Consider the following 25,498-nt stretch of genomic DNA (forward strand, 5'->3'; position numbering starts at 1 on the left):
GTGAGGATCACATATATATTGGAGGCATCGACGACTCTGGCCATTACTCACATCAGATTGCATGTGCTCTATCTCCTTGCGCACAAAATCTTTGTTCTGTTTGCTGTTGCTACTTTTGACGATCCCATCCTATCCATCGCGTGCACGGCTGTATGAGAGATCAATCCTCTGAAACTTTGCGCTTTTGTGATACTGCACCGAGGAAAGGGCAATTAGGTTTCTGGGGAGTGTCTCTTACGCGACAGTTCATTGCTCATTATTGTTCATCTTAATCCACTATTTCGACTACGTCCTCGTCTTCTTCAACATCACTATTAGTCAGACCACTAATCCCGAGAAAAAGGCTGTTGAGGATAACACCGCTACCTTCGCCACGACCTTGTCTTGGCCGACTAAGGGTATAATCCGTTTCATTCCTCTCATGTTTATTAATATGTTTGGCATACTTGTTGTTTACATAGATGAATCTGCTATATGTGTAATACCTGCTTACATGGTTAAATATGTGTACGGGATTACCAATATTATTGGTATATTCATTATTTTTTGTATTAAGATAATAGGAAAACTGCTAATATACCCAACAATTATTTCAAGCTCCCAACCAAAAACACTATTTTTCAGAACATAGTATAGACGCAGCCGCTCATATCTATACCCGCACACATTCATGCTTATGAACACACACGCAAACCCTACCCATATGAGCACCTTCGAAAGACTCAGCCTATAAAGGACACAACATGCAGTACTCAGATTAAGGTTGCAATTATTGTGTGCCCCCTCTCCGTGGGTAGAATGCTAGCAACTTAGGCCAACTCCAGCGCATGACCCTAAATGGATGCCCCGTTTTGTCCGGATTTTGTGAGTTTGGGTAGGGCAATGGGGGCGGCATCCAAGCATTTTCATGGATGCGCTCGTCATGCGCCCAATGCTCGAACGCATCCAGTCTGCCACGGACGCATGCATACAATTTTATGGCCGCATTTCTTTTATTTCATCAACAACATATTGATACATTGGAGTACATTCACCAACTATTAGCTAGAAATCGAAAACAATAATTATAATGAGACATTTTAAAATATATCCAACTTTCATAACTACTCCCACTTATTGGATTAGTATCTTCTTGATGGCTTCACTATTGATTTGGGGATTCTCGAGCTTGCACACTTCTTTTTTTTCTTTGATTTAAAAAAGTAGACGTTGCTTTCACTCTAGTCTCTTCATTTGTCGCATCTCTAGCCTCGGTTATAGTAAGGAATGCATGAGCATCTATTAAATTTCATGCTAACAGTAGATCGATGTATTCTTCTTCCTACCAAAATTTGCATTTAGCCTACATACAAATTTAAGTAAACAATGAGCTACCAAAATTGCATTGAATCCGGTGAACAATGAACTACCAAAAGAAGCACATCCCCATCTTTTTTGCACTTGAAGAACACCCATCCAGGATGTTTCGGTGTGGTAGAAATGCAGCACACGACCTGTAGCGGACAGTCGTAGCACTTTATGAGCGGCAACGGCGAGCCGATGAGCCGCTGGGCCAGCACCGAGCCCGAACGACGGTCGGACGTGTCTTTGTTGGCGAATCGTCGACGGGATAGATTTGAACGGCTAGAGACGGAGTCAATACCCTGCATGCAGTGCAAACGCGCTAACGAGGTTGTGCGGTACGGTACCTAGCAAATTCATGGCAAGGCCAAATTCAACGGTCGGGTGTGGCAAATCACGCCGCCACAGATCTGGTAGATAGCCGCCGGCACAGGGGTAAGAGAGGCACAAATCCGACAGTCGTGATGTGATCGGTCGGGCTGGACAACAAAGAGGCCTTGAATTTGGCGGCGGCTAGGGTTGGGTTGGGAACAGGGCGACATGAGGGGGAGGGAGGGGGAGAAGAGAAAACCGGACGACTATGTCCCCAACGGACGAGCTAAGGGAGAACGAGGGCATGCGTCGCATCCATCCGCATGTGTGTGTTTGCTGAGAGGCACGCTCCAAATTTAAACTGAAAATTGGTCAAAAGCAAACAGAAAACGGACATTTGTCCATTTGTTTCCGCACGTTGGGTTGCGTTTAGTGTCTGTTGGAGTTGGACTTAGAGCAAGTACAATAGAGCTGAGTGAGCGGACTATAAGAAATAAACTAATATATTTTTGCTTAGTTGGAGGAAATAGAAGAAGAGAGAAGGTAAGCGGTTCTTAGTTAAGAGGTATGTGCTCCAAGGTATTTTATGAAAGTAAAATGTGTGTCATATAATAAAAAGAATAATACACTCTTTTAATCAACTATTATATATGTTGACTATAAGATGCGCTATAAATGACATGGCAATGACTTATAGTTATAGTCAACAGTTGTCTATACTATTAATCATACTCTTAGACTTGCTCTCTCCATTCCTAAATATAAGTTATTTTAAAGTATATACTAGTAAACTGCATATAAAGCAAAAATAGATGGATTTACACTTTAAAATATATTTATACAGTACATCCGTATGTAGTCTGTCACGGAAGCATGCATACAATTTTATGGCCGCATTTCTTTTATTTCATCAACAACATATTGATACATTGGAGTACATTCACCAACTATTAGCTAGAAATCGAAACCAACGAAAACAATAATTATAATGAGACATTTTAAAATATATCCAACTTTCATAACTACTCTCACTTATTGGATTAGTATCTTCTTGATGGCTTCACTATTGATTTGCGGATTCTCGAGCTTGCACACTTCTTTTTTTTCTTTGATTTAAAAAAAGTAGACGTTGCTTTCCCTCTAGTCTCTTCATTTGTCGCATCTCTAGCCTCGGTTATAGTAAGGAATGCATGAGCATCTATTAAATTTCATGCTAACAGTAGATCGATGTATTCTTCTTCCTACCAAAATTTGCATTTAGCCTACATACAAATTTAAGTAAACAATGAGCTACCAAAATTGCATTGAATCCGGTGAACAATGAACTACCAAAAGAAGCACATCCCCGTCTTTTTTGCACTTGAAGAACACCCATCCAGGATGTTCCGGTGTGGTAGAAATGCAGCACACGACCTGCAGCGGACAGTCGTAGCACTTTATGAGCGGCAACGACGAGCCGACGAGCCGTTGGGCCAGCACCGAGCCCGAACGACGGTCGGACGTGTCTTTGTTGGCGAATCGTCGACGGGATAGATTTGAACGGCTAGAGACGGAGTCAATACCCTGCATGCAGTGCAGACGCGCTAACGAGGTTGTGCGGTACGGTACCTGGCAAATTCATGGCAAGGCCAAATCCAGCGGTCGGGTGTGGCAAATCACGCCGCCACAGATCTAGTAGATAGCCGCCGGCACAGGGGTAAGAGAGGCACAAATTCGACAGTCGTGATGTGATCGGTCGGGCTGGACAACGAATAGGCCTTGAATTTGGTGGCGGCTAGGGTTGGGTCGGGAACAGGGCGACATGAGGGGGAGAAGAGAAAACCGAACGACTATGTCCCCAACGGACGAGCTAAGGGAGAACGAGGGCATGCGTCGCATCCATCCGCATGTGTGTGTTTGCTGAGAGGCACGCTCCAAATTTAAACTGAAAATTGGTCAAAAGCAAACAGAAAACGGACATTTATCCATTTGTTTCCGCACGTTGGGTCGCGTTTAGTGTCTGTTGGAGTTGGACTTAGAGCAAGTATAATAGAGCTGAGTGAACGGACTATAAGAAATAAACTAATATATTTTTGCTTAGTTGGAGGAAATAGAAGAAGAGAGAAGGTAAGCGGTTCTTAGTTAAGAGCCAACTATAGTATGTGCTCCAAGGTATTTTATGAAAGTAAAAGGTGTGTCATATAATAAAAAGAATAATACACTCTTTTAATCAAGTATTATACATGTTGACTATAAGATGCGATATAAATGACATGGCAATGACTTATAGTTATAGTCAACAGCTGTCTATACTATTAATCATACTCTTAGACTTACTCTCTCCATTCCTAAATATAAGTTATTTTAAAGTATTTACTAGTAAACTGCATATAAAGCAAAATGGATGGATTTACACTTTAAAATATATTTATATAGTACATCCATATGTAGCATTCTAATGGAACCTTTAAAAAAAACTTATAGTTAGGAACGGAGGGAGTATAAGCAAAATGAAAGTATATGTCTTTTTAAAGTTTGTACTAAAAGACTACATATAGATGTATATGGACATAATTTTAAATGTACATTCACTCATTTTGCTTGTATGTAGTCTTTTTGTGAATCTCTGATATTTAGGAACGGAGGTACTTCCTCCCTTTCTAAATATTTGTCTTTTTAAGATTCAACTATGAACCACATATAAAATAAAATAAATGAATCTACATTTTAAATTATGTATATATACATTCATAATTAGTTCATGATAAAATCTTTAAAATTTAAGAACGGGGGGAGTATATTTGAGCAAATGGGTACAAGCTGGTTGAAAAACAAGCGCGCGTTTTGCTGGATGCTGCTTTACTGTTAAAGAATTATCCTATCAGCTTTGCTTTTAACGTCATCTCCCAACGAAAAGATGAAACTAACATGCATGTATACTTTGCTTTTATCGAGCTTTCACACAATGCTGTAACACGTGGCTCGATCACCGGGTAGGACATGCGTGATACCCTGATAGGCTCCTCTACTCTTTTCATCCTGGATGGATAAGCCATTTTTTTCTCGAGAGATTAAGAAGAAGCAGGTTAGCGATGATCGTGCTTACGCTTGCAGACGGGCCCCAGCCGGCGGTGAGCAGACTCCCGGTCGCTTTTGTTAAACCCACCGGCCCAACGGCAACACTGGCCGCCTGGCTGGCCCACCCGTAGCGCGCCACGTGTCCCCGTTGAATCCCTCGCACCGCATGTGACAGTGACCGGCGACGCGGAAGCGAGGATAATCGCAGGCCGTCCATTTGTAATACCAACGGTTGCGATCCATCCCAGAGTGGGAACGCCTGGCCGGCACGGGTTAAAGCCTGTAACGGCTAGTTTTTTTTTGGCCCCTTTCCCCATGTGATTCAGGAGACTGTTTCCTCGGCTGGGGCCCATTCGCGCTACGCCCCACCTGGTCCATGTAAACCGCGTGTATGCATCATACAGTATCAGCGTGCGCCTGAATTCTTTTCCTGCCGTTGAAACAATTCTTTTTTCCCCTGTGTGCGCTCAGCAATTAACCTCCGACGTAAGAATAATGTCAGAGCATCTCCAACAAGCACGCTATACAAGCGCCGCGCCGTAATAAAGGCAGTTTTTAGCGCGCGCGCAACGTGGCGGTAGCTCCAGCGGGCGCGCAAAAACGGCGCGCGCGTCATTTCCAATTCAGCGCGCTGGCCGAAACGCAATCCCGCACCCATTATTTGCTGCGCCGGCTCCCCCGCGCGCGACTCTCCCGCGCTCGCTCCTGCTCTCTTCTGCGCTCTCTCCTGCGATGGCTCTGCACTCTCCTGCGCTCGCTCTGCACTCTCGCGACCGCGCCGCCGTCGCCGCTCGCGCCACTGTTCGGCGCTTCCCCGGCCTATCCCCGCGCCGCCGTCGCCGCCCGCGCCCGCCCGCGACCACTCCGACGTCGGAGGAACAGCGCCCGAGCGCTCGCTGCCGCGCCGCGCCCGCAAGGTGTTCGACAAAACGCCTACAAGGTATGTATTGCTTCAAACTTATGAATTTGGTGCATGTTTTGAATTGTAGTTTTTATAGTATAGTATTGAACATTGTAGATGAGTTCGTCGTATTATTTGTTGTACTGAACGATAAACTATTTGTTAGAGTTGTAATAACTATTTATTGTTGATTTATTTTGTTTGTTTGATCGTTTTTCTCCTATTTTTTGAAATGTATATGTGATTTGTGCCTGTTGCGCGCGCTGCATTTTTGACACTGCTGGAGCGGCGCGCGCTGCATTATAGCGCGGCTGTTGGAGCCAGCGCCTATCCCTGCGCTAAATCAATCGGCGCGCGCTGTAAATACATTTTTTTGATGCGGCGCGAAGCACGGCTGTTGCAGATGCTCTTAACGAAAGCTCGTCGCCTGAGTCGATTACACTCGCTGAATGCTGATGGCCAAGCAGGGAAGACGTTGTGTAACTGAATCTCCCAGCTCAGAGGTGACATCTTAACATAAACAGCGGCCGGTACAGTGAGCCACGGGGAGGCTGGGTGAGGGCCAGCATCAGCGCGTCCGTCAGGCCACCAGCGAGTGAATCTTGATGGAAACTCGATAACGATTACTCCAACGTGTCGACGTCGTGGGCGAGCTGCCCGTTCTTCCACGTGATTCTTAGAAAAACGGGGTCGTTCTCGGCGTTGCGGCACACGCCGCGAAAGGGCCAGAAGGCGACTCTCGCGAGATAACCGGACGTTGCCGAGGTGGCCATCTCGCGTGTGCGGACGGGCGAACAGCGGCGGCGAGGCGGTCACGGCACGCGCGGGCTCGTTTGTCCGCCGGCCTTCGCCTCGTCGTGATCGTCCCATACCCCCCATTAGACATTTGTTTGTTCGTGTTAATAACTGGCACAGTACACTCGCGGGCTCGTTTGATCGCGGGCTCAATTGTCAGGCTCGTGTCCAGCCTGATGGGACGATTAGGCCCGACCCGGCCTGAGGCCGTCCGGACCGGGCTGCTCACGGTCAGGTATATGCACTACACTAAAAACTAGTGATTTTTCCGCATGCTGTAGTGGAAATTTACATATTGATTTTAGATGAATTAAGTATGAAAAAAATAATTAAAATTGAAAGCTATTACTCCTTAGTATACGTGGCCATGGGATATCCGGCACGCCCTGACCTAGCATGAAAAAGCCTGACCGACCCAAATTGGTGGTGCCCGTGGGTCGAGCTTGGGCCTAGGTTTTAAACCTAAAGACCGGGTCAAGTCGGGCTCGAACATGTCGTATTTGTGATTTAACGAAGAGACCCCGTCTGAGGCCGGATGGGCTTTTACTCTGATGGGTCGGGCTTGGGGCCGGACTCAAACCTGGGTTTTCTGCTTCGGGCTTGATTAGGCCTGACCTTAAGCCCGACCCGGCCTGGCCCGAAGAATGGCTAGGTATACTCCTTAGTGGTCTAAGAGCATCTACAACCATGATAGTCAAATCTGAATCCTTATACGTTCATGGACAGTCCAATGAATAGTGTCATTTTTTTCCATTTACAACGACAAACCATATATTCAAAACGCCAAAGACATACATGTCGATCATTTTGGATGTTACCGTCCGTGTTGGGCCGGCGGGGTTATGTAGACACTAAACACTATAAAGTTCTTTGTAATAAATTTCCAATACTCAAACATCAGTGTTGGGCCGGCGTGGTTGTGTGTTGTTAGTCCCACCTAGCCGCCAGAGGGACACCGCGACGAGCTTAAATAGCCACTCTAGGCAAATGCGTCAAACCACTCTCTCTTAAATGGGGCTATCAATGCTCGTTCGTTCAGGAACTCGTATCCTTCACGAGGTGAGTATTGATGCCCGCTACTAATCGTGAGAAAGATTTTAAAATATTATATTTTTCTTTTCAATCATTATCATCAGGCTTATGTGAAAAAGTCGCAAAAAGCTGGTCGGACAACGCGTCAAATACATAGAGGATAAGGTGTAGTCCGGCGCAAGTGTAATCGGTAGGTCGAAGGTGATTTGGTGCAATTTGTGGTGGGGTAGGCCTGTTGAGACTCGTGTGGTGGGCGCGTCGGAGCGACCCATATTTGCCCTGTATTTGGGATGGATATGAGAAGTGTTGGTTAGCCCAATCATTTTGATGCATATTTGAGACGCCCGTATGGATCGTTTTTTACCGGTTAGTGACCGGGCCGTCCGCTACTTTTGAGGTAGGTTTGGGGCGCATGTTGTAGATGCTCTATTTTTTTTTTACAAAAAGAGTAATTTTTAATGTAGAAATGTTTCATATTTACATTGCGTGTGAACAAAGAGTATGTATATGGTTTGCATGGGATGTGAAATAGTGTTAGTTGATGCTGACATGACACCCTTGGTGAGGTGGAAGGTGGCGTGTTGAAAGAATTAGAGTTTTGTTGGGAAACGTCGCATGGGAAACAAAATTTTCCTACGAGCACGAAGACCTATCATGGTGATGTCCATCTACGAGAGGGGATATTCGATCTACGTATCCTTGTAGATCGCACAACAGAAGCGTTAAGAAACGCGGTTGATGTAGTGGAACGTCCTCACGTCCCTCGATCCGCCTCGCGATCCGTCCCACGATCTAGTGCCGAACGGACGGCACCTCCGCGTTCAGCACACATACAACTCGACGATGATCTCGGCCTTCTTGATCCAGCAAGAGAGACGGAGAGGTAGATGAGTTCTCCGGCAGCGTGACGGCGCTCCGGAGGTTGCTGATGATCTTGTCTCGGCAGGGCTCCGCCCGAGCTCCGCAGAAACGCGATCTAGAAGTAAACCCCGTGGAGATATGTGGTCGGGCTGCCGTGGCAAAGTTGTCTCAAATCAGCCCTAAAACCTCCGTATATATAGGGGGGAGAGGGGAAGCCTTGCCTTGGGGTCCAAGGACCCCCAAGGGGTTCGGCCGAGCCAAGGGGGGGAGTCCTCCCCTTCCAAACCGAATCCAACTAGGTTTGGAAGGAGGAGTCCTTCCCCTTTTCCCACCTCCTCTTTTTTTTTTCTCTTTGATTTTCTTCCTATGGCGAATAGGGCCTTCTTGGGCTGTCCCACCAGCCCACTAAGGGCTGGTGCACCACCCCCAAGGCCTATGGGCTTCTCCGGGGTGGGTTGCCCCACCCCGGTGAACACCCGGAACCCATTCGTCATTCCCGGTACATTCCCGGTAACTCCGAAAACCTTCCGGTAATCAAATGAGGTCATCCTATATATGATTCTTCGTTTCCGGACCATTCCGGAAACCCTCGTGACGTCCGTGATCTCATCCGGGACTCCGAACAACATTCGGTAACCAACCATATAACTCAAATACGCATAAAACAACGTCGAACCTTAAGTGTGCAGACCCTGCGGGTTCGAGAACTATGTAGACATGACCCGAGTGACTCCTCGGTCAATATCCAATAGCGGGACCTGGATGCCCATATTGGATCCTACATATTCTACGAAGATCTTATCGTTTGAACCTCAGTGCCAAGGATTGATATAATCCCGTATGTCATTCCCTTTGTCCTTCGGTATGTTACTTGCCCGAGATTCGATCGTTAGTATCCGCATACCTATTTCAATCTCGTTTACCGGCAAGTCTCTTTACTCGTTGTGTAATACAAGATCCCGCAACTTACACTAAGTCACATTGCTTGCAAGGCTTGTGTGTGATGTTGTATTACCGAGTGGGCCCCGAGATACCTCTCCGTCACACGGAGTGACAAATCCCTGTCTCGATCCATACTAACTCAACGAACACCTTCGGAGATACCTGTAGAGCACCTTTATAGTCACCCAGTTACGTTGCGACGTTTGATACACACAAAGCATTCCTCCGGTGTCAGTGAGTTATATGATCTCATGGTCATAGGAACAAATACTTGACACGCAGAAAACAATAGCAACAAAATGACACGACCAACATGCTACGTCTATTAGTTTGGGTCTAGTCCATCACGTGATTCTCCTAATGACGTGATCCAGTTATCAAGCAACAACACCTTGTTCATAATCAGAAGACCCTGACTATCTTTGATCAACTGGCTAGCCAACTAGAGGCATGCTAGGGACAGTGTTTTGTCTATGTATCAACACATGTATATAAGTCTTCATTCAATACAATCATAGCATGGATAATAAACGATTATCTTGATACAGGAATTATAATAATAACTATATTTGTTATTGCCTCTAGGGCATAATTCCAACAGTCTCCCACTTGCACTAGAGTCAATAATCTAGCCCTCACATCATCATGCGAATTACATTGTAATAAATCTAACACCCATACAGTTCTGGTGTTGATCATGCTTTGCCCGTGGAAGAGGTTTAGTCAGCGGGTCTGCTACATTTAGATCCGTGTGCACTTTGCATATATTTACGTCCTCCCCTTCGACGTAGTCGCGGATGAGGTTGAAGCGTCGTTTGATGTGTCTGGTCTTCTTGTGAAACCGTGGTTCCTTTGCTAAGGCAATGGCACCCGTGTTGTCACAGAACAAGGTTATTGGATTCAGTGCGCTTGGCACCACTCCAAGATCCGTCATGAACTGCTTCATCCAGACACCCTCCTTAGCCGCCTCCGAGGCAGCCATGTACTCCGCTTCACATGTAGAATCTGCTACTACGCTTTGCTTGGAACTGCACCAGCTTACTGCACCCCCATTAAGAATAAATACATATCCGGTCTGTGACTTAGAGTCGTCCGGATCTATGTCAAAGCTTGCATCGACGTAACCCTTTACGGCGAGCTCTTCGTCACCTCCATACACGAGAAACATCTCCTTAGTCCTTTTCAGTTACTTCAGGATATTCTTGACCGTCGTCCAGTGATCCACTCCTGGATTACTCTGGAACCTGCCTGCCATACTTATGGCCAGGCTAACGTCCGGTCTAGTGCACAACATTGCATACATGATAGAACCTATGGCTGAAGCATAGGGGACGGTGCTCATATGCTCTCTATCCTCATCAGTTGCTGGGCACTGAGTCTTACTCAATCTCGTACCTTGTAAAACTGGCAAGAACCCTTTCTTGGACTGTTCCATTTTGAACCTTTTCAAAACTTTATCAAGGTATGTGCTTTGTGAAAGTCCTATCAGGCGTTTTGATCTATCCCTGTAGATCTTAATGCCTAGAATGTAAGCAACTTCTCCTAGGTCCTTCATAGAGAAACTTTTATTCAAGTAATCCTTTATGCTTTCCAAAAACTCTACGTTGTTTCCAATCAGCATTATGTCATCCACATAATATTAGAAACGCCATAGAGCTCCCACTCACTTTCTTGTAAATACAAGATTCTCCAACCACTTGTATAAACCCAAATGCTTTGATCACCTTATCAAAGCGTTTGTTCCAACTCCGAGATGCTTGCACCAGTCCATAAATGGATCGCTGGAGCTTGCACACCTTGTTAGCATTCTTAGGATCGACAAAACCTTCGGGTTGCATCATATACAACTCTTCCTTAAGGAAACCGTTAAGGAATACCGTTTTGACATCCATCTGCCAGATTTCATAATCGAAAAATGCAGCTATTGCTAACATGATTCTGACGGACTTAAGCATCGCTACGGGTGAGAATGTCTCATCATAGTCAACTTCTTAAACTTGTGAAAAACCCTTTGCCACAAGTCGAGCTTTATAAACGGTCACATTGCCGTCAGCGTCCGTCTTCTTCTTAAAGATCCATTTGTTCTGAATAGCCTTGCGGCCCTCAGGTAGTACTTCCAAAGTCCACACTTTGTTCTCATACATGGATTCTATCTCGGACTTCATGGCCTCTAGCCATTTGTTGGAATCTAGGCCCACCATTGCTTCTTCATAATTTGCAGGTTCATTGTTGTCTAACAACATGATTGACAAAACGGGATTACCGTACCACTCTGGAGCAGCACGTGATCTCGTCGACCTGCGTGGTTCGACAGGAACTTGAACCGGAATTTCATGATCATCATCATTAACTTCCTCCTCAACCGGCGTCGCAATGACAGAGGTTTCCCCTTTCCCTGCGCCACCATCTAGAGGGATGAGAGGTTCGACAACCTCATCAAGTTCTATCTTTCTCCCACTCAATTCTCTCGAGAGAAACTCCTTCTCGAGAAAAGCTCCATTTTTAGCAACAAACACTTTGCCCTCGGATTTGAGATAGAAGGTGTACCCAACTGTCTCTTTTGGGTAACCTATGAAGATGCACTTTTCCGCTTTGGGTTCCAGCTTTTCAGGCTGAAGCTTTTTGACATAAGCATCACATCCCCAAACTTTAAGAAACGACAACTTTGGCCTTTTGCCATACCACGGTTCGTATGGTGTCGTCTCAACGGATTTTGATGGTCCCTATTTAAAGTGAATGCAGCTGTTTCTAATGCATAACCCCAAAACGATAACGGCAAATCGGTAAGAGACATCATAGATCGCACCATCTCTAATAAAGTACGATTACGACGTTCGGACACACCATTACGCTGTGGTGTTCCAGGCGGTGTCAACTGTGAAACAATTCCACATTGTCTTAAGTGAGTACCAAACTCGAAACTCAGATATTCACCCCCACGATCAGACCGTAGGAACTTGATCTTCATGTTATGATGATTTACAACTTCACTCTAAAATTGCTTGAACTTTTCAAATGTTTCAGACTTGTGCTTCATTAATTAGACATAACCATATCTACTCAAATCGTCAGTGAAGGTGAGAAAATAACGATATCCGCCGCGTGCCTCTACGCTCATCGGACCGCACACATCGGTATGTATGATTTCCAACAAGTCACTGGCACGCTCCATTGTTCCGAAGAACGGAGTTTTAGTCATCTTGCCCATGAGGCATGGTTCGCACGTGTCAAGTGAATCAAAGTCAAGTGACTCCAAAAGTCCATCGGCATGGAGTTTCTTCATGCGCTTTACACCAATATGACCTAAGCGGCAATGCCACAAAAATATGGCGCTATCATTATTAACTCTAACTCTTTTGGTCTCAATGTTATGTATGTGTGTATCACTATCAAGATTCAATATGAACAATCCTCTCACATTGGATGCATGACCATAAAAGATGTTACTCATAGAAATAGAACAACCATTATTCTCTGACTTAAAATAGTAACCGTCTCGCAATAAACAAGATCCAGATATAATGTTCATGCTCAACGCAGGCACTAAATAACAATGATTAAAGTTCATAACTAATCCTGATGGTAACTGAAGTGAAACTGTGCCGACGGCGATTGCAGCAACCTTGGAACCATTTCCTACGCGCATCGTCACTTCATCTTTCGCCAGCCTTCGTCTATTCCGCAGTTCCTGTTTCAAGTTGCAAATATGAGCAACATAACCGGTATCGAATACCCAGGCAGTACTACGAGAGCCGGTTAAGTACACATCAATAACATGTATATCAAATATACCTGATTTTTCTTTGGTCGCCTTCTTATCAGCCAGATACTTGGGGCAGTTGCGCTTCCAGTGACCCATACCCTTGCAATAGTAACACTCTGTTTTAGGCTTAGGTCCAGCTTTGGGTTTCTTCGTCGGATTGGCAACAGGCTTGCCGCTCTTCTTTGAATTACCCTTCTTGCCTTTGCCGTTTCTCTTGAAACTAGTGGTCTTATTCACCATCAACACTTGATGCTCTTTACGGAGTTCAGACTCTGCGACTTTCAGCATCGCAAACAACTCGCCGGATGACTTGTTCATCCCTTGCATGTTGTAGTTCAACACAGAGCCTTTATAGCTTGGCGGCAGTGATTGAAGGATTCTGTCAGTGATAGCCTCTTGCGGGAGTTCAATCCCCAGCTCAGCTAGACGGTTTGAGTACTCAGACATTTTGAGCATATGTTCACTGACAGACGAGTTCTCCTCCATCTTGCAAGCATATAATTTATCGAAGGTCTCATACCTCTCGATCCGGGCGTTCTTCTGAAAGATGAACTTCAACTCCTGGAACATCTCAAATGCTCCATGACGCTCAAAGCGACATTGAAGTCCCGGTTCTAAGCCATACAAGACTGCACATTGAACTACTGAGTAGTCCTCCTTACGTGTTAACCAAGCGTTCTTAACATCCTGGTCAGCCGTAGCGGGTGGTTCATCTCCTAGCACAGCATTAAGGACATAATCCTTCTTCCCAGCTTGTAAGATTAGCTTAAGATTACGAGCCCATTCTACAAAGTTGCTTCCATCATCTTTCAACTTAGCTTTCTCTAGGAACGTATTAAAATTCAGGGTGACTGTCGCGTGAGCCATGATCTACAACACAAATATATTCAAAGTGGACTTAGACTATGTTCAAGATAATTAGAGTTTAACTTAATCAAATTACTCACTAAACTCCCACTCAAAAAGTACATCTCTCTAGTCATTTGAGTGGTTCATGATCCACTTACACTAGCTCAAGTCCGATCATCACGTGAGTTGAGTATAGTTTCAGTGGTAAGCATCCCTATGCTAATCATATCATCTATATGATTCATGATCGACCTTTCGGTCTCATGTGTCCCGAGGCCATGTCTGCACATGCTAGGCTCGTCAAGCTTAACCCGAGTGTTCCGCGTGTGCAACTGTTTTGCACCCGTTGTATGTGAACGTTGAGTCTATCACACCCGATCATCATGTGGTGTCTCGAAATGACGAACTGTAGCAACGGTGCACAGTCGGGGAGAACACAATTTCGTCTTAAAATTTTAGTGAGAGATCACTTCATAATGCTACCGTCGTTCTAAGCAAAATAAGGTGCATAAAAGGATTAACATCACATGCAATTCATAAGTGACATGATATGGCCATCATCACGTGCTCCTTGATCTCCATCACCAAAGCACCGACACGATCTTCTTGTCACCGGCACCACACCATGATCTCCATCAACGTGTCGCCATCGGGGTTGTCGTGCTACTCATGCTATTACTACTAAAGCTACATCCTAGCAAAATAGTAAACGCATTTGCAAGCACAAACGTTAGTTTAAAGACAACCCTATGGCTCCTGTCGGTTGCCGTACCATCGAGGTGCAAGTCGATTCTATTACAATATGATCATCTCATACATCCAATATATCACATCACATCGTTGGCCATATCACATCACAAGCATACCCTGCAAAAACAAGTTAGACGTCCTCTAATTTTGTTGTTGCACGTTTTACGTGGTGACCATGGGTATCTAGTAGGATCGCATCTTACTTACGCAAACACCACAACGAAGATATATGAATTGCTATTTAACCTCATCCAAGGACCTCCTCGGTCAAATCCGATTCAACTAAAGTTGGAGAAACTGACACTTGCCAGTCATCTTTGAGCAACGGGGTTACTCGTAGCGATGAAACCAGTCTCTCGTAAGCGTACGAGTAATGTCGGTCCAAGCCGCTTCAATCCAACAATACCGCGGAATCAAGAAAAGACTAAGGAGGGCAGCAAAATGCACATCACTGCCCACAAAAACTTTTGTGTTCTACTCAAGAAGACATCTACGCATGAACCTAGCTCATGATGCCACTGTTGGGGAACGTCGCATGGGAAACAAAATTTTCCTACGCGCACGAAGACCTATCATGGTGATGTCCATCTACGAGAGGGGATATTCGATCTACGTACCCTTGTAGATCGCACAGCAGAAGCATTAAGAAACGCGGTTGATGTAGTGGAACGTCCTCACGTCCCTCGATCCACCCCGCGAACCGTCCCGCGATCCGTCCCACGATCTAGTGCCGAACGGACGGCACCTCCGCGTTCAACACACGTACAACTCGACGATGATCTCGGCCTTCTTGATCCAGCAAGAGAGACGGAGAGGTAGATGAGTTCTCCGACAGCGTGACGATGCTCCGGAGGTTGGTGATGATCTTGTCTCGGCAGGGCTCCGCCCGAGCTCCGCAGAAACGCGATCTAGAGGTAAACCCCGTGGAGATATGTGGTCGGGCTGCCGTGGCAAAGTTGTCTCAAATCAGCCCTAAAACCTCCGTATATATAGGGGGAAGAGGGGGAGCCTTGCCTTGGGGTCCAAGGACCCCCAAGGGGTTCGGCCGAGCCAAGGGGGGGAGTCCTCCCCTTCCGAACCGAATCCAACTAGGTTTGGAAGGAGGAGTCCTTCCCCCTTTTCCCACCTCCTCTTTTTTTTTCTTTTCTCTTTGATTTTCTTCCTATGGTGCATAGGGCCTTCTTGGGCTGTCCCACCAGCCCACTAAGGGCTGGTGCGCCACCCCCAAGGCCTATGGGCTTCCCCGGGGTGGGTTGCCCCCCCGGTGAACACCCGAAACCCATTCGTCATTCCCGGTACATTCCCGGTAACTCCAAAAACCTTCCGATAATCAAATGAGGTCATCCTATATATCAATCTTCGTTTCCGGACCATTCCGGAAACCCTTGTGACGTCCGTGATCTCATCCGGGACTCCGAACAACATTCGGTAACCAACCATATAACTCAAATACGCATAAAACAACGTCGAACCTTAAGTGTGCAGACCCTGCGGGTTCGAGAACTATGTAGACATGACCCGAGTGACTCCTCGGTCAATATCCAATAGCGGGACCTGGATGCCCATATTGGATCCTACATATTCTACGAAGATCTTATCGTTTGAACCTTAGTGCCAAGGATTCATATAATCCCGTATGTCATTCCCTTTGTCCTTCGGTATGTTACTTGCCCGAGATTCGATCGTCAGTATCCGCATACCTATTTCAATCTCGTTTACCGGCAAGTCTCTTTACTCGTTCCGTAATACAAGATCCCACAACTTACACTAAGTCACATTGCTTGCAAGGCTTGTGTGTGATGTTGTATTACCGAGTGGGCCCCGAGATACCTCTCGTTCACATGGAGTGACAAATCCCTGTCTCGATCCATACTAACTCGACGAACACCTTTGGAGATACCTGTAGAGCATCTTTATAGTCACCCAGTTACGTTGCGACGTTTGATACACACAAAGCATTCCTCCGGTGTCAGTGAGTTATATGATCTCATGGTCATAGGAACAAATACTTGACACGCAGAAAACAGTAGAAACAAAATGACACGATCAACATGCTACGTCTATTAGTTTGGGTCTAGTCCATCACGTGATTCTCCTAATGACGTGATCCAGTTATCAAGCAACAACACCTTGTTCATAATCAGAAGACCCTGACTATCTTTGATCAACTGGCTAGCCAACTAGAAGCATGCTAGGGACAGTGTTTTGTCTATGTATCCACACATGTATATAAGTCTTCATTCAATACAATTATAGCATGGATAATAAACGATTATCTTGATACAGGAATTATAATAATAACTATATTTATTATTGCCTCTAGGGTATAATTCCAACAAATTTGTGGGGGATCAACTATTTAATAATAGTAGATGCCACCAAATAACTCTAAAAATGCCATTGGGTCATTGATAACCTGCAAGTGCACATGGTTTATTTGTAGCATTTTTTAAGTAAGAATATTGATCCTACATTAAGCAGATGAATCAATATTTCGTCTTTTGAAGGGTGCAAATAATAGGCGTGTAAATTCTAAGTGAACCAGAACAGTTGTATGGTAATGGAAATAATGTTACAAATGTAAAGAAGAATAAACCAACTAAATAATAATGGGAATTGTAAATGAGAGACCTAAGACCAATGAGATTAAATTGTTCTTGGGGTCTGGAATCCCCCATAGTGTGTGTTTATAGTGTCTTCTTATTTATTCGTCCATTTATGCCCCTCACTTTGTTTCCCATATATTTGTCACATACATATGATCGACAAAGAAAAAGAGAGGAAGAATGAAATAATAAAGTAAGAAAATATGCTATGTGGTGGGCTAAATCCTATATGACGGATGCAAGACCACTGACCGGGCACACATGTCCACTCCTTATACTCATTTTAGATACGAGGGCAATATGAGGAGTGTAGGACAACCAAACTATTTAAGGAAGCTTTGAGGAGTCTGGTTGAATATTTTTTTTCTTCAATCTCATATCTGTTAGTGGTCCTCGGGAGAACATCAGGTGCTCCAGGAGCACATCATCTTAGGTGCTCCCAATGCATTTCAACCGTTGGATCGTCATCCAACGGACAACATTCTTGAAATGTGGATCCAAGCTCATTTCAAAAAAGTTTGGGTATTTTTTTTGTAAAACTTCTGTTGACCAAATGTTGTCCATCCAATCCACGACCCAACGACCGAGATGTATCGGGAGCACCTGCTATTATTCCGTGGTCCTGCATCCGCCCGGTCAATTTAGCGACTCCAAGTGTCTTTTTGTTGTTGAAAAAATCATCAACTTTATTAATTTGAAACAATTGTTACATCGTCTATAAGAATAGGTACAATATTTTGGAGAGCCTCCTCAATCCAGTCCATCGCACCGGAACTTTTTGCTAGTCTCGCGAGCTCATGAGCTACCTTGTTCGCTTCTCTATTACAATGCTCAAACCTAGTAAGAGCATGATTAATAGTATAGCCAGCTGCTGCTGGCTATAAGGCATTGCCATGTCATCTATAATCCATCTTGTATCCACCATGTACAATAGTTGATTAAGAATGTGTATTATAATTTTATTATATGACCTACCTTTCACTCTTTCAAAGTGTTTAGGAGCACGTGTTAGAGCTGACTCTTAACCAAGAGCCCGCTTACCTTCTCTCTCATCTTCTCTTTCGACGAACTAAGTAAAAATATACTAGTTTATGTCTTATAGCCAGCTGATTCAGTTCTATTGTACTTGCTCTAAAAAATCAGAAGCTATAAAAAAACTCAATGTGTTGATGCTCTTAATTAACGTGTCTTTGCCTTCGACGATGGCTACCATTTTTTCTGTGAGGCGGAGGATACCAGAGCCGTACAGGCCCAAACTCTATCTTGTTTTGAGAAACCTGGCCCAAGTTATTTCTGTGGCGCGGCCCACGAGAAATTGGGCTAGTTACAAGCAGATGAGCAAATCGACCGAGAATAAGGTGGGCCGCTGAGCGAGCGGCGGCAGCGGAGTGAACCGAAGCGCCGCCTCTTTCTTTCCCCCGAAGAAGAAAACCCGCACCGCCGCACGACACAGGCCGCTTCCTCCGCCCTCCTCACCCCACCCCTTCCCGCAGCAGCGCACGTGCCTTGCCGGAGCCAAACGCGGCGATGTCCGCCAGCGCCGGCGAGAGCAGCAGCAGCCGCCGCGGCACCGCGGCGAGGCCCCCGCGCTACGACCGCAGCATCACCGTCTTCTCCCCCGGGGGCCGCGTCTTCCAAGTCGGTTAGTACGCTACGCACGCTTCTCGCGCCCCCGAAATCGAGCTCCGCCTCAGCGCCGCCGCCTCCCTTGCTCTGGCTCCGCGCCGACCTGCCTGTTCTGTCTGCCGCAGAATACGCCCGCAACTCCGTGAAGCTGGAGGGGATCACCTCCGTCGCCGTGCGCGGCGCCGACTCCGTCTGCGTCATCACCCAGCGGACCAAGGCACCGGCGGTGAGTGCGCGTGCGCTGGCCAGCACTGGTGAATGGTGATCGAACCATCTCGTGATTTTGTGGAGTAACCGGTGGCGCCGTACGTGCTTGTGTTGCATTCCATTTCCAGGACCCGTTGCTGGACACAGCGGACCCCGGCTTCACGCACCTGTTCCAGATCACCGAGCGGCTTGGTATGCTCGCCACGGGGATGCCAGGTGACTAATCGTCTTTGCTTGCAGTTCTAATCTCATGTGTGATAATGCTGTGCACGGCAATTTGATCCCACTGGCAATTGATACGCAGCTGCATTGCGATTTGCGAGATCGAGTAGTAGTTTACCATTGGCCGGTTTTGTTTTCCACCCTGAAGTACTTACTAGAACACTCTGTATACACATTCATTCTACTGTGCACTTCTAGGATGCGTGGAGACCTGTGAGTAATTTTTGTTTTTCAACCTGGATCGGGTTGGGTACTATTGTGATTTGTGAATGATGATCCATTTGAACGTCCCAAAGGACCGAAACCGTGGGCATAAATCATACGTAATTATGTCACCCAGCTCATTCCTTAATTAGGGAACTCTTAATCTTCTCTGGTTTTGCTGATGTGAACCAGTTCTGTGCTGTGGTACTGGTATAGTGTTGCAGCATGAATCGTGTTTTTTAACTGGGTGTTACCTTGGTTAAGTTTAGTTAATCTATCTGACTAGCTTAGATACTTATTAGGATTGCAGTGGACTGTTGATTTAGTACCCCTTTTACTTATGAGCTCCAGATCATGCCATGGTTTACAATTGTGGTTTTGCTAGAACTCATCTAGCTGAGTTTTAGTTATGTCTCACTCATCTTGATGGCCATTGGATGTGATGCTATAAGATGTGATTTGTGGTACTACTTTGTATCTGTTTTTGTTTTCAAGTGAATGAGACCAAATTATATCTCATCTAGATGAGTTTTAGACACCCCCTTACAATTGAACGTCTATGATGGTTTTGAGACTAGCAATTAATTATCCTGGCCCTTATCTGAACTTCAATTCTGAAACAACTACATATGCCTTAAGTACAGCATTACGTGGAACACTGAGGTCAACAGAATTAGCAGGGCATAATGATACTCTACCATTTTATCCGTCTACTTCTGGATTATTGACGTGCTTTTTCTTCATTGAAGCTGATGGGAGAGCATTAGCTCAGCAGGCAAGGAATGAAGCTGCAGAGTTCCGTTACAAGTGGGGATATGAAATGCCTCCTAAGATGTTGGCGCAATGGTAAGACTTGCTATGACGCAGATGAAAACAAAAACTATATTTGTCAGCGCGTATTCAGTTCTCAGGTTGCAGGCATTACAGAAAAAACGATGAGAACATTTTCCACCAAAGTTTTGCTTTTATTTTAGTATCAGAGCTTACTTTCTGTTGCTAAGCTATATATATACACTCAACACCCCCCTTTGTTCAGTAACTTGGCACAATGTTTCTCTGACTATGTCTACCAGAGAGTGGTGAAACTTGCCAGTTACAGTATTATGGTAGCTACATTCAATTCACACGATGTTTTATGTTTAACCAATTGCGTTTTGCTTGTTTGTAGGCTGGGAGACACAACACAAGTCCGCACCCAGCATGCTGGCATGAGACCTTATAGAGTTGGTCAGTCCTACTTCTTCTGACTGGAGCACTTTGTGTACCAGAGAGTGGTGAAACTTGATGGCTATTGTGTTTCTCTTATGTTCTAAAGGTCTTATTGATTATAGTCCAATCCTTTTAATCTCCTTCACAGTTGCTACGGTCGTGGGAATTGATGAAGAGAAAGGGACTCCAGAGCTCTTTACATGTGATCCTGCTGGACAAATCTTTGGCCACAAGGTATTCAAAGAATTTTGTGCTGTGCTCATGAACTTGTATTCATCAAAATGCAATAGTCACACGTTCTGCCGATGATTATTTGTTTATTCTCAAGCAGTAATGTGGATGGCTAAAAGTTTGCAATAAGATACCATGCATAAATTAGGAGCAGACAGCCTCAATGGTCTAAACAACTGAATTCTGAATTATGAATTGTGAAACCATGACTTAGATTCCCTGATGTCCTCTCCTCAGGCAACCAGCGCAGGCCTCAAGGATCAGGAAGCTATCGAGTTTCTCGAGGAAGGAATGGCGGGCAATTCTTCTTTATCATTCCAGGAAACCATGGAGGTGAGCATAAGTGCATAACATTAACAGTATTCTCGAAGAGCAGACACAGTTATCGTATGCAAAACCTCATACTACAAGGAAACACAGATAAAAATGATGGTCCACGAGTTGATCGTACTCCTAATATATTTTCACAAATCATGTAGCCTGTTCAGTTGATTTATTAATAGCTGGTTGACACATTATTAACAATAGTGCCATTTACTAAGAAAGCAGAGAACAGGCTGTCAACTATTTCATCGTTCCTACTTGTGGTTTCCAAGGAAATCATGCAGGTCAAGCATCGGCATTTGTATAGCATATTAGTTCAGGACTTTATTTCTTCATTTATTTTCTTCGAACACTCGTGAAGTTGCGGCTGGCATGATCTATTTGGATTGTCATGTTTTTTTTTTGTTGTTGTTGCATACTCCCTCCGTCCCAAAATAACCGTCTCAACTTTATACTAGCTTTAGTACAAGTTGTAATAAGCTTAAGACACTTAATTTGGGATGGAGGGAGTATTTATCTGTGCAGCAGCATCTTGAATTGACTGTGGTGTTAATTATAGTCGTTTGTCTATGAGTCTTAGCTTGGTTCCCTGCGCTTCCAAAATAGCAGAGCTGGCTTATTTGTAGTTTCAAAGTCTTCCCGACTTGGTGGTACTTCAAAGTTCAAACCCATTGTGATTTATCTTCATCTCTTTGTTTCCAGATGGCGGTATCTGCATTGCGACACGTCCTGGGGGATAATAACCAAGGCCATGACATCGAGGTAATGCAATTGAAACAAATTAATGTTGAAGCAGTAGCATCTACGGATATGCTGCTGTATTTGCGCATCACCTTTTGCTGAACAATGCAAGTGAAATTTATGCTGCAGGTGGGAGTTGTCAGGAAGAAGTATCCGACGTTCAGAACTGTGTTGAGGCGCATCTACAAAAATCCGCGTGCAGGGCAGAACATCCTGGATGGAGAAGGCCAGTGATATGTGAATTTTGTCATGGGATTGATAGGACTGCAATTTCTCTTAGTCGGTAGCGTTTTAGCGTGTGATCCCATTTCAACCAGGTAGCCACAAAAGTCAAAACACACCTGCTTGAGCTCATCCGTCGGTGGTCGGTCATTCGAGTTTTTACAAATCACTGAACTCTGAAACCATAATACTAACTGATAGTACTATCTGACTGCTTACGGCGGAGCCGTGCATGACACAGTGCTGGATCTGTCATCTACAGGTTGCCTACCTTTATTATTCCCATGGAGACGGATGATGAAACTAACTGTCTAGGAAGTAGGAACTAGGAAGAAACTGCTGCCTGGCCCTGTGCCTGTGCCACCTTGGCCAGAGACAGCTTGCCCACGAAGTTGGTCGCGAGGCTTCCGAAGAAGAGGTCTCCGTTGAACTCCGTCACGGAGGTGATGAAGTTGATAACCTTCCCTTGGGTGTCGTCGAGCACGCGGAGGACCTCGCCGTCCTCCGATACCTGCGCCACCATCGCTCCCTTCCCGGCGGCGTGGATCGCGTCGAGCAGCGCCGGGAACGAGGCGACGACCCTCTTCGTCAGCGTCCAGCGCATGACCAGGTCGAGCCACGGCGACCTCTGCATGCCAAGAGTGACGAGACGTTGCTCTTTGTCAGATGATTGATTGTGCTGGTCTGGACTATGGTATGTATCCAAATTGGTGAGCTGAGGTGTGCACTGATAATTAACCTGGATAAGGGCGATCCAGAAGGAGCCGTCTGGCGCTAGTTGGATGTTATCCGGAGACCCCGGAAGGTCGTTGACGAACGTCTCGGCATGACCAGCCTTGTCCCCCTTCAGCCACAGCTTCGTGCATCTGAACCTGCACCTCACAGAACGAACTGGTCACTTGTTGATGGAGCTGCTGCAGCAAGCCTGAGACTGCAGACTGAGTAGAGTGAACTGCAGGGCGTGTCTGTCTCTGTCCAGCTACGTACTTACCTGCCTGTTTCGCAGACGACGACGAAGGCCTCGTCCTGCGACAGGGCGACGCCGTTGGCGAAGGCGAGGTTGTCGAGCGCGACGGAGGCCTTGCCGGTGCGCGGGTCGTACTTGAGGAGGCGGCCGGTGGGGCGGGACTCGACGTAGGCGAGGAACCACCGGTCGAAGCCGAACCTGGTGCTGGCGTCGCTGAAGTAGACCGTGCCGTCGGATGCCTCGACCGCCTCGTCGGCGAACCTGACCGTGTGCCGGAACGGGGAGAAACGATCAGTACGTACGTACGTACGTACAGCCACAGCGCACGTTGCGATTCTGAGACGAGCCGGACCTGATCGTGGAGCCTTCCACCGTGGAGGCGAGAATGGTCACGCGGCCCTCTTCAACTCGCAGCAATCCCTGCCAAAGTTCAACCGAAGCTTTCGAACAGTCGAAATGATTGTTCTTACGATTTTGATTCTGTCGTGCCGCTCATGCAACAGCCTTGTGCGTACGTTACCTTGTCGGCGTCGCAGACGAGCATGGTGCCGTCGGCGGAGGGCGCGATGCCGAGCAGGCCCGTGCCGCCGACGAACCGCCAGCGCTCCCACGTCCCGTTGGGGTGCATCCTCTGCAGCCACCCGTCCCTCGTCGCCGTGTACAGCGCCCCGCCCGCCGCCGCGTCCACGTACACGTCCTCCGGCGCGCTTAGCCGCCCTTCCCCCAGCTTCTCCAGCCCCTGCATATACCAAACCATCAGCCCATCGATCGGTACGCGGCGTGACACGGCGAGATTACTCTAGGACACTGTACACGGGGGCGGCGTGGCAAGGGACCAACGATGACTGACCTGGAGGAGGTTATTAGGCGGGTAGCGCTTGGCGGGCGGCGGCGGCGACGGGACCGGCTGGATGGGGCAGTTGAGCGCGACGTGGACCGCCACCGAAACGACCACGGCCACCGCCGCCGTGCCCAACAGACCACCGGCCGCCATGATCACGAGACAGCAGCACACCACCCAACTGGTGGAAGCTGAACTGAATAACGAAGCTGTGGCGGGTGATACTGGCTGCTGGCAGCACAGGCCGAGGCTGGAGTGCCGGACTAGCGCGGTGCCGGTTGAACTGTACTTATCCTGTGTATGCCGATGGAGATATGGGTTTGCGCCTCTGCACCGGATGATGGGCCAGTTTCAGCAGGTTTCGCAGGCGACGAGGGCGTGGTCCAAGCAGCGCCGCGTCTGCATGGATGGGGGGTCCGTTGGGAGCTGCTGCGTGACACGTCATGCCACGAAGTCTCCACGAATGCACGCGCCACCGAACGGTCAGCCGGCGCGTGCCATGCCAATGCGTCGCTGCTGCTGCTAGCATGCATGGGCGTCGCTGCCTGGCCAGCAGGGTTTGTTCTGCAATGTTCGGAAGCTAGCTAGGCGGGCTACCAGAGGCTAAGGTGGTGTTTCTTTTCTCTGACGTAGCAACAAAAATGGAGATGGAACGAGACACGGATTCGTTGCATGCGGATTCATTTGTCGAAACGAGCTTTTATCATTCTGTATTCTGGGTTCAGAAAATGGGGTTCTCGATCGGCATTGATTATAAACGGAGCATCGGTAACATCGACATGTATGTACTTCTGTGGTGCGAAAGCTATGGCTTTTATTATGCAGAGACGAATTTGCAGGCCACGCGGTCAATCTGTCATTTTCGGTGTAGAAAAAAAATGCCCGTCAATCAACCTCTCTTTGCTTGTCTATATGCGTTTATCTATGGAATTTCACAAGAAAAGTAAAAACAAAGGACAAATATCCGTTTAAATGTGTGTAGCACCGTCTCCAATGTGTCAAAATCCAACAAATTAGAGACAACCTTTCTTTGATCTGGATCGGTTAAAACGACGGGAATCAAATGCAAAGTGAATTGCAAGGTGGTTTGTCACCCCAAGGAGTTCGGAGGCTTGGGGTCATAAAAATTAGCAAGTTTGTTCGGGCATTGCATCTCGGACGATCATGGTTTGAATGAAAGGAACCAAACATGTTTTGGGTGGGGCTTGGGAACCCATGCATGGAGGAGGACATGGACTTCTTATATGTCTCAACGACCATCATTTGGGCAACGGAGCCAAAGCATCTTCTTGAGACTCATCGTGGCTTCTTGGACGGAAGCCAAAGGACATTGCTCCTTTAATTATTGAGGCCTCCATGCGTAAGAATTGGAAAGTGTGGGAGGCCTTCAATGGAAGCGCTTGTACATCACTCACAACATCGTCGTTTTCGATGCCCATATCTCCCAAATCTCCATTTATGGATGCTTGTGCACGATTAACACCTGGATGAACAA

The 25,498-nt window shown here is 46.4% G+C and overlaps 2 protein-coding genes across 2 annotated transcripts; one reads left to right on the forward strand and one right to left on the reverse strand.

The window, feature by feature from the left end:
• Positions 1–18,635: 18,635 nt before the first annotated feature.
• On the forward strand, positions 18,636–22,401 carry LOC123425331 (proteasome subunit alpha type-6-like). The gene is made up of 9 exons (XM_045109015.1): positions 18,636–18,851; positions 18,961–19,061; positions 19,171–19,258; positions 20,218–20,314; positions 20,637–20,695; positions 20,826–20,911; positions 21,146–21,241; positions 21,935–21,994; positions 22,103–22,401. The coding sequence occupies exons 1-9, from the start codon at positions 18,737–18,739 to the stop codon at positions 22,205–22,207; spliced, it is 807 nt and encodes a 268-aa protein (XP_044964950.1). The 5' UTR covers positions 18,636–18,736; the 3' UTR covers positions 22,208–22,401.
• LOC123425330 (protein STRICTOSIDINE SYNTHASE-LIKE 4-like) lies at positions 22,258–24,314 on the reverse strand. The gene is made up of 6 exons (XM_045109014.1): positions 24,013–24,314; positions 23,683–23,901; positions 23,515–23,582; positions 23,187–23,423; positions 22,935–23,067; positions 22,258–22,823 (listed from the first exon to the last, which is right to left on the reverse strand). Exons 1-6 carry the CDS (start codon positions 24,154–24,156, stop codon positions 22,521–22,523), a joined length of 1,104 nt encoding a protein of 367 aa, XP_044964949.1. The 5' UTR covers positions 24,157–24,314; the 3' UTR covers positions 22,258–22,520.
• Between the last annotated feature and the right edge of the window lie 1,184 nt (positions 24,315–25,498).

Source organism: Hordeum vulgare, chromosome 2H, assembly GCF_904849725.1.
Source record: "Hordeum vulgare subsp. vulgare chromosome 2H, MorexV3_pseudomolecules_assembly, whole genome shotgun sequence".
NCBI classification, from domain to species: Eukaryota; Viridiplantae; Streptophyta; class Magnoliopsida; order Poales; family Poaceae; genus Hordeum; species Hordeum vulgare.